Source organism: Panulirus ornatus, chromosome 9, assembly GCF_036320965.1.
Source record: "Panulirus ornatus isolate Po-2019 chromosome 9, ASM3632096v1, whole genome shotgun sequence".
NCBI lineage: Eukaryota > Metazoa > Arthropoda > Malacostraca > Decapoda > Palinuridae > Panulirus > Panulirus ornatus.
This window is the reverse complement of record NC_092232.1, coordinates 2,351,132-2,364,666: the sequence shown is the minus strand read 5'-3', so window position 1 is coordinate 2,364,666 and position 13,535 is coordinate 2,351,132. Positions and strand designations below refer to the sequence as shown.

The 13,535-nt window shown below is 49.4% G+C and overlaps 1 protein-coding gene across 1 annotated transcript; it reads left to right on the top strand.

Moving 5' to 3' along the window:
- The first annotated feature begins 568 nt into the window (after positions 1-568).
- Positions 569-13,219, top strand: LOC139750159 (uncharacterized). The gene has a single exon (XM_071664503.1). It carries the CDS (start codon positions 2,834-2,836, stop codon positions 5,576-5,578), a length of 2,745 nt encoding a protein of 914 aa, XP_071520604.1. The 5' UTR covers positions 569-2,833; the 3' UTR covers positions 5,579-13,219.
- The last annotated feature ends 316 nt before the right edge of the window (positions 13,220-13,535 follow it).

Sequence of the window (13,535 nt, the reverse complement as noted above, 5' to 3'; positions counted from 1 at the left end):
TCAGTACATGAAAGCTACTGAGCTGGGATGACAGATGTGTGCACCCGTTGTGTGTGTGTGTGTGTGTGTGTGTGTGTGTGTGTATGTGTGTGTGTGTGTGTGTGTCTGTGTCTGTGTCTGTGTGTCTGTGTGTGTAGTCTTCCTGTTCTATTGGTATATCCAAGTATATTATTCTGTTGTTATTATAAGGATATCATATTCTGTTGTAAGGAAAAATAGTATATCATAGCCTGTTAACAATGTCTCTGATGTGTCAGTGACTTAAGAGTTTTTGCCTGCTACTACTTCTACTATTACTACTTCCACCACTACTAATTGCTACTACTACTACTACTACTACTACTACTACTACTACTAATACTACTTCTTCCACCACTACTACTACTACTACTACTACTACTACTACTACTACTACTACTACTACTACTTCTATTATTACTGTTATTACTACTACTACTACTACTACCACAGAATCTCTCACTACTACCATAACAGTCGCTGCTACAAGCACGGCTTCATCACTCCTGCCAAGTAGTGCGTCAAGTAATATGATTTTCTTGTGTTCCCAGGTATATGGGATGACCTGTGGCCACCCGTTCACATCTGGCTGGTAATGTATTCTGGTCCTTTGAGCTTAAACTACACCTTATTACATTCTACATTCATTCCTGCACGTATTACTTACATCCACCAGTGTACACCCTGCCTACATCCACTAGTGTACACCATTGCCTACATTCACTGGTGTACACCCCACAGCACTTCACCCTGCACCACAGTAGCACAAACCGTCACACTAGCAACAATCGTCGTCAGTCACTGAAGGGCCACAACAGTGTAGGGTCCAGTCAAAACCAGGATATTGATGACCTGGATCACTACATCCTCAGTTTAAGGCTTTGAGTTGAGTTAATAAAGTCAGTGTTCTTGCTTGTTGACCGGCACGAAGAAGATTGTTCTCAAGAGAGAAGATGGTAGAGAGGCAGACAGTTTATGTTTTTAATGCTTTCTTTTCAAACCTATTCAATTTGAAAAACTGGATTTGACGTTATGTTGTACAAACAATTATATCACTCCAGGGAGCAGAGGAAGGCCGAGTGGAAGCGCTTTGAAGGCTTGCCTCTCTTTGTCTGTCTGTACTTGAGCTGATGAAAAGTACTGCTGGTTAAGTGTGCAGTTGTTCTGCCTCTTGTTTATAGTAACAGTTGTGAGGGTAATGAGAAAGGTTTCATTAATGCTGAATGAGGAAATGTATCGAGGGTAGGTCTGTCATCACTGTTATGGAGTTGCGAAAGAGAGTCCAGGTCATTAATGACAGTCAAAATGCTGTAGATAAGAGAGAGGAAAGAAGCGCAATCATGTGGGATTTAGAAATAGAAAATGAATCTTAGAGAGATAGTAAGATATAAAAACTCAAGTGGCGGAGAAAAAAAAATCATGGAGTTTATGGATGGCAAGAGCGTGATATTCAGATCCCAAACTAGACGACCCTATTCACACTTGCGTCACGCATCCCGTCACAACCTGGGAAGATCTTGGGTGAATCATCACTTGTGGCGTCCATCACCTGCCCCGTGACGGGCCTGGGATTCCTTGCCACGTGATGGGTCTGGGGTTTGCTGCCCCGTAACGATTTTGGGGGTGTCCTGCCCCGTGATGGGCCTGGGATTTGCTGCCCCGTGACGGGTCTGGGGTCTCCTGTCCCGTGATAGGTCTAGGGTCTGCTACCCCGTGACGGGCCTGGGGCCTTCTGCCCCATGATGGATCTGGGGGGTCTGCTGACCCGTGACGGGTCTGGAGTGTCCTCATGCCCCAGGATGAACCTGAGGTCTCTTTCTGCCTCGGGATATGTCAGAGGCCGGTAGTGCTCACTCGGTGACTGACCCATGAGTCAGTGTAGTTAGTTGCCGTACTCAGCCACTGACTGACACTTGAGTCAGCGTCAGTCACTGGCTGTGCTCAGCCACTTCACCTGAAATCAGGCATGAAATTCTTACCATTACCGCTATCATTCCTTGGAACCTACATCCATCAAGCTGACACTTCTGAAAGTAACAACCAGAATTTTCGGTCACAAGTTCACTTCAATGATATTAGTTCGGGCGACGGCCGCCAGGGAGCCGCTAGCCGCAGCCTCTACCCTGGCGAGTGGAGCCAGTTGTGCTCCGGCCATCATGTTAGTGTGACGCGTTCCTCCCGGACTTGCCGGCGTTGCCGTGACTCCACTAAGAACTGCAGGACTCTCGCCGCCGTCGGACTGATCATACAGACTTAGTATTAGTCCTTATAACTGGTAGATGTAGTCCACAGTGTATCGAGATATTTTAATGGGCATTATTTCCACACGACTGTGATACGAGATAAACATATATATTCTTTTTACCAATCTTGGTCGTCAGTATTGTGACCAGAGTTTATACCTGGACGGACTTGACCTGATAATCAGGCACTATACACAGCCCTGCTCTCCACTACTGCCTCTTGTTCACCAGATACTGCACATAGCACATGTTCACCACTAGTGCAATGTATTGACAGTTCTTGTCTCTCACCTGAGCACTACCTGTGGGCTCCACCTGCATGTCAGGCAGACCTCATCCTGAGACGCTAGTGTAAGGGACGGCTACTCTGTGTTGACACTGACCTGCGACCATTGTCATGTGCAACGTTACAGACTCTACCCTAGGAACGGCACAACACTAGCGGACTTTATTTTGTGTAACTATGTTGATATCAGATGCTTGAGGACCCAGAGGGTGCGTGAGGCAATAAAGAGAGCCAAACTGTGAGCCGCCTGTATTTGACAAGTCTGTGTGTCGACCTATCAGCGATAATGGAGAAGAGTGAGGGGAGCGACACGGCCTCTGGCAGCACCATGAAGGTGAATGTGATGTACCGTGGCATCGTGTACCGCGTGCGGGGCATCAAAGTCCTCTGCTCCGTCGTCACCGCCGTCGTCCTTCTCCTCGTCGCTATCGTTGGCCTCGGTATCTGGATGCTAGTGAGCGCCTACGCTGAAGAGAAGGCAGACCCATTCCCTACCGATGCAAACTCCACGGCACCTAAGCTGACGCAAGACCTAGATGTTAAAGGTGTGGACGGCCCGTCGTCCACACCTTATACCATAGACTTCAACGCCCCGAGTGTATTGATAGATGAGGCGTCGCTGCCGGCCCGGGTCCCGATCACCAGCTCCGACGATAACTTTCAAGCAAACGAGGCGATTGGTCACTTCCAGGGCGTGACACCGGGCATGGACATCACGGCCTCGTCCCGCTTTCCAGCTCCAGCTCCATCTTTTGGTCTTTTCGGTGGTGTGCTGGATTTGGAAGACGAAGACTCTGAGGGGACTCTGCCTTCTGTAGATGACGTGTTAGCTGACTCTTGGCAACCTACAGCTGACGACAAAGAGAGTGACAGTGTAGTAAACCCCTCCGAGGCTAGGCCCGTCGTAGTTCCCCCTCCCTCAGACGACTACAGTGAGGGGATGCCAGACGATGCATACAACCCAAGCTATCCCCTACAAGGTGGTCTTCCTGACAACATACCCAGAGACATAGATCCAGCATTGTTAGAGATGGGGCTACCATTCCCATACCCGCCATCCCTTCCCCCCACGGGAGCGGCGACCCCTCCCTCCACCACTCCTACCCTAAGGAGACACACGACCACCCTCTACAGAGATACTTCTCGACGCGGCCCTCCAGGCAACCTTCGAAGACAACAGTCCACACGACCCTCCAGCTCTCGCCCATCTTATCAACAACGTCCATCCTTTGACCGTCCACATTACTATGATTATGATGATCAGGCAGGTCATGGTCTCCGCCAACCGTACAACCAACAACACAACTATGACGGGCCACAGCAATCTGATGATCCTTACAACACCGCAGTGCGGGACGCGCACTCACCTGGGCAGCCCTCCCCGTCCCGTGAGACTCAGACTGAGAGCTACGAAGGGCTAGATAAATCTCCCGCTACTCTGAATCAGGCAGGCCTTCAGCAGTATATTGGCAGAGGTGCCGAGGTACTGGCAGGCATTACGTTACCGGCAGGAGTTACCATACCTCCAGGACTGATGATCCCAGAGGGCGTCGCCATGCCGGAAAACCTGGAGAATCTCCGTAGACCTATGGGCGAGGGACTGGAACGAATACAGTTGGGTCCGAGGGGATACTTCGAGGACATGATGTATTATTATAATGAACACGAACGAAAAAGACCGACTGAGAGAACAACCCCGTCATCTGTTGCCAACGAAAAACAGTACAGCCAAAGGAAGGGATTGACGGAAGAGGACACTACAGGGTACTCCGGGCCTCCAGTCGTGGGCTACGGTGACAGAATCCACACCACAGAAAGACGTCCTGTTGATCCTGTCTTTCAGCATTTCTGGGATGTTTATAGCTATGACGGCAAAGCACCAGCCGAGCACGAAGATAGAGGACCTGTTCCTGAAGACATTTCCGGGTCAAGTTGGGACCGACCTCCAACTTTGCCGAGAAGACCCCGACCTTATTCTAGTGGCCCCCGAACTAGTATTATCGGCCAGCCTAATATACGTGGCCCTCGACCTAATGCAGGTGGCCCTCGGCTTAATCTGCGGGGTCCTCGTCCTAATATCCGGGGTCCTCACTCCAGTGGGCAAGGATACCCATTGCCTGTACGTCCGGACGCCGAAAGGCCCCCAGTTCAGATGGCAGATCGAAAACTCTTAGTTGATCCGAATCCTCGACCTTATACAGAGTCAGCCACAAGGCCTAAACCCCATACACCCTCAAACCACAGGCCTTTACTAGGGCCTCTTTATGACATATACGAGTACTCGCGAAAACTAGCATCAACCTTACTAAGTTTCCCCATAGATGCAGACAGTAAGTATGACGCATCAAAAGAGGAGTACATGCAAAATGAGGTCGAATTACTCGAAGATTACAACAAAGTCTTCCATCAGTCGGACACCACCAGTGCAGACGTGCTGCCGGATATGTTCGACGACAGACCAGGTAGGAATGAACGCCTTATGCTCCCCGACTCAGAAAAACTTCGATCCCTGAACCCCTTCGAATTATCTCTTATCACGTGGACGTTTTTGGACTTCTGGGAGTTTCTCATCGAGAAAGTGGGCACCCTCAGCAAGGAAGACCTCCAGCTGCTGGAGATGCGACTCGAACTTCTGAGACAAAATAAGGATCGTGTGTTGACGCATGACTTCATGACTGCGACAGTCAACCACGTGTCTCAGGACTCAGCCAGAAGCCTAGATGAAGTCTCTCAGGCGATCGCCATGGCGCAAGATCTCGAGACTCTTCCGGAAGTTAAGGGCACCAGCGGCACTAACACCACCTCCCCGAGCGTGGTCGAAGGACGTATGTGGGACCCACTCGGGGTGTTCAGCTCGGAGCAGCGAGTGAAATTTATGCAGTTCGCGATGAAGGTTTTGTTCAACTTCGGTCGTGTTTACCTGAAAAAGCAGTATGCTCTGGACTGCATGATGTTGCTCTTCTGCAAAGACCTCAACGCCAACGCCAAAAAGGAAGGGATGGATGGTATTGCAGCCAAAATAAAAAGGTGAGGCTTCTTGACCAGTTTCAAGATTAGAGAAAAAAAAATTCACTCTGTATTCCTTGATACATGACGCCATCATCTAGTCCAAAGTAGTTCACCCAGGAGCGGTACTCCTCACCTTCAGCTGAGGTTCCCTTCTCTTCCACTATCACAAACAGCCTCGTTAGGACCTACTGGTCTGTTGCTGTTTGAATTCATTTGTATCTATGATGTAAATTTTCAGCCGATAAGGCGCTGAAAAAGCAGATTCTTGCTCTTCATCAAATATTGGACTCCATTGGTGGCAATGTTCCTCTATAAGATTATGCAGCGATCCTGAAGGTGTAACCACATGCAGGTGGAGTGCTGGTGTTGCCAGAATCCACCTGCCTTGGATGGACCGGTGAATAAAGTCACCTTTTGTGAGGTTGTGTCAGCGGCAACACTGTGAGGGAGGGACGGGTGGATGGTCCAGCGGTGATGAGGAGAGGCTCACATCGGGCTCTCTGGGAGGAAGAGTCAACACTGTTGCCACAGACACGTCGTTCAGATAACATTATATTTTAGTCAGATTAAGTAAATAGGCCATGTTACACACTTGCCGCCAATTACCAGTAGCTGTAGACAACGTCTGAGCAACTGTGATCCCATAGTAAGGAATGAACCGTTATCATGATAGACACTGCTGATCCTTGGGTCAGTAATTTGTTACCTGCTAATCATCACACGGCTGCCCGCCCTGCTGGGCCAACCGGTACACACACGCTGCTGCTCCCACCACCACCACCACACTGTGAGGTAACAGTTGTTGTTGTCTGTAGTGAGAGGGTCACTGGTGGCCATATTAGTGTTGCACGAGAGTGGTCCGAACTCCTGGACTGCCGTCTGTGATCCTACTTATGTTCAGAGAGTTATAGATGTTAAAGTCACCAGGGAGGTTGTGGGACCTTAACCTCACCCGTCCCCCTCTATCCGGACGTCAGGGGTTACTGGGTCACCAACTGTACACTGTTGACCCCGACACACACTACCATCTGCAGGGTGTATTGGTTAGTTTGCTGCAGGCTGCCGGGGCGATGAGCCGTGAGTCAGGTGGCGATAGTGTTGTTGGCAGTAGAGGCTGTGCTCTCTCGTGGTCACACTACTCCAATATTGTTTCTATTATGAACTCTTCCCGTCACTTCCTCTCCCACGTCACCTTTTCTTAACACTTCCAACTGCCACACCTGGTCATCTGCACCTTATCTCTCTCTCTCTCTCTCTCTCTCTCTCTCTCTCTCTCTCTCTCTCTCTCTCTCTCTCTCTCTCTCTCTCTCTCTCTCTCTCTCTCTCTCTCTCTCTCTCTCTCTCTCTCTCTCTCTCTCATCAACTACCCCAGTAACGTCAGCAACAACTACTGGAAACAAGAGCCATGACCTACCTTGGCTTCTCCCGGGACGAAGGCTGATCACACCCCATGGCTGACACAGGGAGGGTTGGTCTTGCTGCAGACTACAGGACCACATTCCCACTGTGTCGTCAGTGTGGGTGATGACGTACACTGTGTCACGTCACTGTTTGTGATGACGTACACTGTGTCACGTCACTGTGGGTGATGAGGTACACTATGTCACGTCACTGTGGATGATAACGTACACTGTGTCACGTCACTGTGGGTGATGACGTACACTGTGTCGGACAGTGTAGGTCATGTCACTCCTCCAGCCACATCTGTCGGTTATTACGAGTCCACTTTAGTAATTCGGTGCAGGCGATGCCAGGTGGCGTGACGCGGGTGATGCCGGGATGGATGACGCACGTGGGGGTGACGCGGGTGATGCCGGGATGGATGACGCACGTGGGGGTGACGCGGGTGATGCCGGGAGGGGTGAAGCTAATCGGGATGACGCAGGTGATACCACATGGCGTGACACTGACCCAACCAAAGTACAGCTGACGTCATTGATCAAGCACAGCTGACGTCAACAACCAAGTACGGCTGATTTCATGTACTGAGTGCAGGTGACGTCAACATGACCTTGTTGACGTGAACCTGTGGGTCCTGGAGTCTGGTGATGTTGCTGGTGTGTCCTGGTACATGGGTGACACTCTAAACCCACAGCCCATTAGTGGTGGGTTCGATCTGGAGGCCCAGAAGGACTGGTGGTTTTCTATGGTCTGTACTGTAGCGAGATCGTTACTCTGACCCCAGGATAAGGAGAATCCTCTGGACATGAGAGATGGTGGGATGTGAGGACCAGATGGTATCCAGGTCACCTTTGCTTATGCAGCATTAATCATCTTTTCTCTCCGTTCATACATGAGGTGGTCCTTCTTCCCTCGTGCAGTGCCACGCGCTACACTCACGCACTTTGGTGAGCGCGTGGTCCAGCACGTCCCACACACCTGGCTGAACACTGACAAACACAAGAGTAACGGCGTAAGTGTTCCCAGCGACACACCGCGACCATCACCAGGCCATGGTTCCTCAGACCACGACCATCACCAGGTCATGGTTCCTCAGACCACGACCATCACCAGGTCATGGGTCATCAGACCACGACCATCACCAGGTCATGGTTCCTCAGACCATGACCATCACCAGGTCATGGTTCCTCAGACCATGACCATCACCAGGTCATGGGTCATCAGACCACGACCATCACCAGGTCATGGTCTCTTAGACCATGACCATCACCAGGTCATGGTTCCTCATACCATGACCATCACCAAGTCATGGGTCCTCAGACCACGACCATCACCAGGTCATGGGTCCTCAGACGACGACCATCACTAGGTCATGGGTCCTCAGACCACTACAATCACCAGGTCATGGTTCCTCAGACCACGACAATCACCAGGTCATGGTTCCTCAGACCACGACAATCACCAGGTCATGGTTCCTCAGACCACGACCATCACCAAGTCTTGGGTGTTTAATGTGATCATGAAGTTACAGTTCCTCAGGTCACAGTGACGACTCACCGTTCACTGCGTGATGAAGCTACGGCCAACTATGACCAACCGGACTTGGTGATCCCCTAGATCTGGTGATCACCAGGACCTGGTGACCATCTGGTGCCCGCCTAGGCCCTCTGACCATCCGGGACCGATGACCTCCGGCACACGGGAGGGAAAACAGTCGTCAGGTCACGCATGTGTGACATTCATCGGAGTTTGTTCAGGTCTCATGTAACAGACCTCGGGAGTCGTCTAAGTCGTGTGTCACAACCTCAACGGCGTCCAGGTCATGAGTCGCGGTCCTGGTGATCGTCCAGGTCATAACTTATGTGTCAAATCAAGGTAATGTGGACCGTGTCATCACATAACCTCCTGCCATCCTTCCCTCCTCCTATACTATACTCACATGTCGCCAGTCTACCTCTTCCCTCTAGTTTCCTCTCTACATTATTCTATTTACCCGTCTTGCCTCCCCTTCACTTCCAACTCTTCCTTCTTTCACCTGGGTCAAGAGTGGAGACAACCATCCACTTTGGCTCAGTAGTGACAGCCAGGGAAGTAAGTCGCAGCTTTAACAAGATAGCCCCGTTGCAGCGCCGGGCTGAGGCCATGAGGACGTCGCGTGTGGCCGTCGCCTGGTGCCAGGGAACCATGAGACACCTGGTGCAGCGGGCAGGATGTGATGACTGCTACTGTTGCAACACCCACTCCAGCCAGTGTGTTACACACCGTTGTTCTGGCAACATCCACTCCTGTGTGGTACTCATACCACAAGGATCTTCCTTTCTATATCCCTGATACAGCTATGTACATTATATACAAAGATTCTTGTTTGTATATTTCATACCTCATTTCATTATAAACATAAATGCAGGTCACTACCTATCAATCAGTTGAAATCACTGTCTGTAATGACTAACATCTTTGCTCTGCCATTATTTCTTTTGCAACTGACTCAATCTATCGAGTTATATCCTTCTTCTTTTTGGTCTCTGATATGTTATGTGTTATGAGGAAATGTGATTGTTACGTGAAATCGTTTTTCCACACTTGTTCATGTTGCGAGAGTTGCTGGACCAGTGTTGCGTAGACCGCTTAACTAGTGTTTCGTGAACCACCGAGCTAGCGTTGCATGAGCCAGTCCACCAGTCTTGGATCAGAATTTGTGATCAACTTATGTACGAACCAAATTTAAAAGATGGTTTGCTCCTCTTCCCTCATGTCCAGTTTTTCTTTGTCAATTTCTCTGCTTCATTCCTCACGCCTCCTATCTTTCCTTCCTTGCTATCCCCCGATTCACGTTTTCTTTACCCGTTCCTTCTACCCTCACTCTTCCTGCCGTCCTTACCGTTCCTCTCCACGGGCCTACAAGCCAGGCGCACCGTCCATGCTGGAGTTCATCACCGGCCGTCCGGTGAGGGACTCCAGCTGGGAAATGTGGACTCGTCTTTCCAGTAGGTCGGCAGCAGAGTTGACAGGACTACTTTTACTCCTGCTTCTGGTACATTAACCGTTTCTCGTCCACTGTTTTTCTTGGTCAAGAAGCAGCAGTAAAGCTTGTGTAAGTGGTGGCGGCCTAAAGCAATAATTGGCTACCGCTTGCATGTGGTTGAGAGATAAAGCTGCCACCAGTAAACTTTGAAGATGATGACGTTTAAGTTTTTGATGTCTTAGGATCTTGTTCCATCTCTGAGAGTTGCTATATCATCTTCCTTTAACAAACGGAGAAGCGCTTCTTAGTGTGCGGCTCGGACGTCCATGACCCTCTAACTCCTAGTGTCATTTCTTGTAACACTTGACACATGTATACGTCTTCGTCCTTTCCTGCCGACGTGGATCTCTTCTTCAGGAGGGTCGTGCGAGATGCAGCATCCATCTCAATCTTTCTCCTGCTTCATCACGTTCAGACTCAGCTATTGTCATGACAGGGTAGTTATTCCCGTGCGTCACGCTCCTCCAACACATATTTCTTCTCCATGGCCTCGGTTACGGACACAGTTACCTACATGTGTGTTGGTGCGGTGACGGGGCCAGAGACGTTCTGTGACCGTCACGTTATGACGACGCTGGTAACGCCCATAGAACAGCATTACACGCCTTTGTAACGCTCTAGAATCTCGCAGTATCGAGCAGAAGTGATATATCGATCAACCGTTACCCGAAGAGCTTGTCGCAAAAGTCAGGTTTAAGAAGAGCGATAGCGGGACGCGACCGTGGTGCTGCTGCCACCAGGTCGAGACATTACATAAGCGACTGGATGGCATTCGTTGGTTCATTTGCGTCACACTTGAAATTTCTTAGGTTGACAGACACTATCAGCTTACACACTTCTTGATCTTCATGCGTGGATTTTCTTTTGTATATGTATTATGACTGTTAGAGATGAGTAGTTGATGCAATCGCCACAGCAAAATCTGGTCAGTCAATCGATTTAGGAAGAAGAAATATCTCAAGCCACTGGAATGATCGAATTCACTCCCGAACTTTGATTTCCTAACATCGTATGAGACAGCGTGCAATGACGGTGCCGTCACGCTGAGGGAAGCACACTACCTGACATAAGTTGGGCTATGGTATATACAGAAGACGGGACAACACTAGTGACAAGGTAGTGTTTGAACAGTACTCACATCTCTGCTATGTTCACACCAGGACAACTTGCCCTCTCACCCATCAGGTACTTTCTGCATTCTTTACGTTGCCTTTGAAAAAGTTTATTAATTTGTGTTGTAGCAGCTCGTGCCTCAGAGAGCAAGAACAAGGAACTTTCTTTGGTCGTAAGTGACCAGGATAACACTCCAGTATGTGAAGGCGTCAGGTTGGCTTGCCCGGGATACGTGCACCTCGCCGGCCACGGCCGGGTGGTGGTGGTCAGGGTACAAGGCCCTACCATCTTCCCTGGCCTCGGGTGCAACATACTTTCCTGGATTAGTTTCTCCATCCGACACATCTTTACCTACACAACGAGTCATTTGTTAATAGTACGTTTCTTCATGTCTATACCTTTACCAGTTCTTAAACTTGATCTCTTTCTGTCTTTAATTTAACACACACACACACACACACACACGCACACACACACACACACACACACACACACACACACACACACACACACAAACACACACACACACACACACACACACACACACACACAAACACAGCCGGCAGTGCAAATGCCAGCCGATGGTGTCCTTCCTACCGACCCCAAGCTTGAAGATTATCCTTCCTCCATTACGTACACCATGAGGGTGTAGACGAGTCTGACTCTCCAGTACGTACACCATGAGGGTGTAGACGGTCGTCGTAGTACCTTGAAGAAGAGTGTGACCATCGTCAGGGTGGAAAGTGACCTCCATATTTTGTCTGTTTGTTGACGTAATGTGAACACTGGATGTGGCAGGCGTTGTGTCAGTTGGGGACATGTGTCCCACTCACTCCTTCTCACTCTGCTTCACGTTCCCCACTTTACCTCCGACGACGACGACGACGAACACAGTCTAAAACTGTACGGTTGATTACGTGCCTCGGACTGATACTGTTAGCTCCCATCAGCGAGTCATCAGACACCCAGGTGTCACAGAGCGGAAAATAATTAACTTTTCCTCGGGAATCTGATGAACATTAGAAAAGTTTCCCACACTCCCGCCCAGCCAGGCGGAGTGGCACAAGAAAAAGAGATTAGACATCATCCGACTCCTGTAGCGTGATGGAGCGTCACGATATTGTTTGTGGCGTGACCGACCATTTGTCTCGTGCCACCTGAGTGTGTTGGCTGGTGCTGCCACCACTACCAGAGGCTGAGGTGGGTGGCGCTGGCTTCCGCCAGTGTTGTCACCACCATCAGTGCCCAGGGGTGAGTGGTGGTGATGGTGGGGGGGTGACTAGGAAAGTAGTCAAGAAGTTTCTAACAATCATCGTCTCTTGGTTGGTCAGCCTGTTTATCATAAGTGTACCTCATGAACACACTGCTCTAGATATCTGGATTATGAGATTCTTCCTCTATCAGCGAATATGAAGAGCTGCAGGGGAGTGGGGAGAAATGAGGCTGTAGAGCTGCAAGGATGGGGGTTGGGAGGGCTGAGGCTGTAGAGCTGCAGGAGGGTAGGGAGGGTGCGGCTGTAGAGCTGTATGGGGTGGAGAACTGAGGCTGTAGAGCTACAGGAGGGTGGGAAGGACTTAGGCTGTAGAGCTGCAGGAGGTGGAGAGGTTAGAGACTGTAGAGCTGCAGGGAATGTGGGGAGGACTGAGGCTGTAGAGCTGCAGGGTGGGGGGTGTGGGAAGGGCTGAGGCTGTAGAGCTGCAGGATGTGCGGAAGGCTGAGACCCACTGGTCGAGTGTGCACCATGGGAGTCAGATGTCAGCCTGGCATGACATGTTATCCACAACATAATGACATCAAGATGTACGTACTGTGAGTGAGACACACGAGGGCTTCATGTTACTGTATTCCAGAAACCGCAGTGACAGTAAACATGACGAAGCTATACTTACTAATGACCCATCATCGGGGAGTGACGTGTTGCGTTATGACTGACAACCAGAGACACGGTGTAATCCCAAACCTGCACCGAGATCTTTATACACCTCCTTGGTGTAGCGGCTAGCGTTCCAGACGGTGACGCATTCACAGGCCGCCCAGGGTTAAGCGCATAGATTCGAACTGTGGTTACCGCAGTCGGTCCACAGTCAACCCAGATGTTCATCACCCCGAGAGGTTGGTCGGTAAAATGGGTACCTATATATCTACGATATATACGTATATATATATATATATATATATATATATATATATATATATATATATATATATATATATATATATATATATATATATATATTCTTCTTTCTTTCAAACTATCCGCCATTTCCCGCGTTAGCAAGGAAGCGTTAAGAACAGAGGATTGGGCCTCTGAGGGAATGTCCTCACCTGGCCTTGTTCTCTGTTCCTTCTTTTGGAAAATCAAAAAAAAAAAAAAATATATATATATATATATATATATATATATATATATATATATATATATATATATATATATATATAT

What these genes read in the sequence shown, in the direction of transcription:
- LOC139750159 (XM_071664503.1), top strand. Translation starts at nt 2,834, where the DNA reads ATGGAGAAGAGTGAGGGGAGCGACACGGCCTCTGGCAGCACCATGAAG.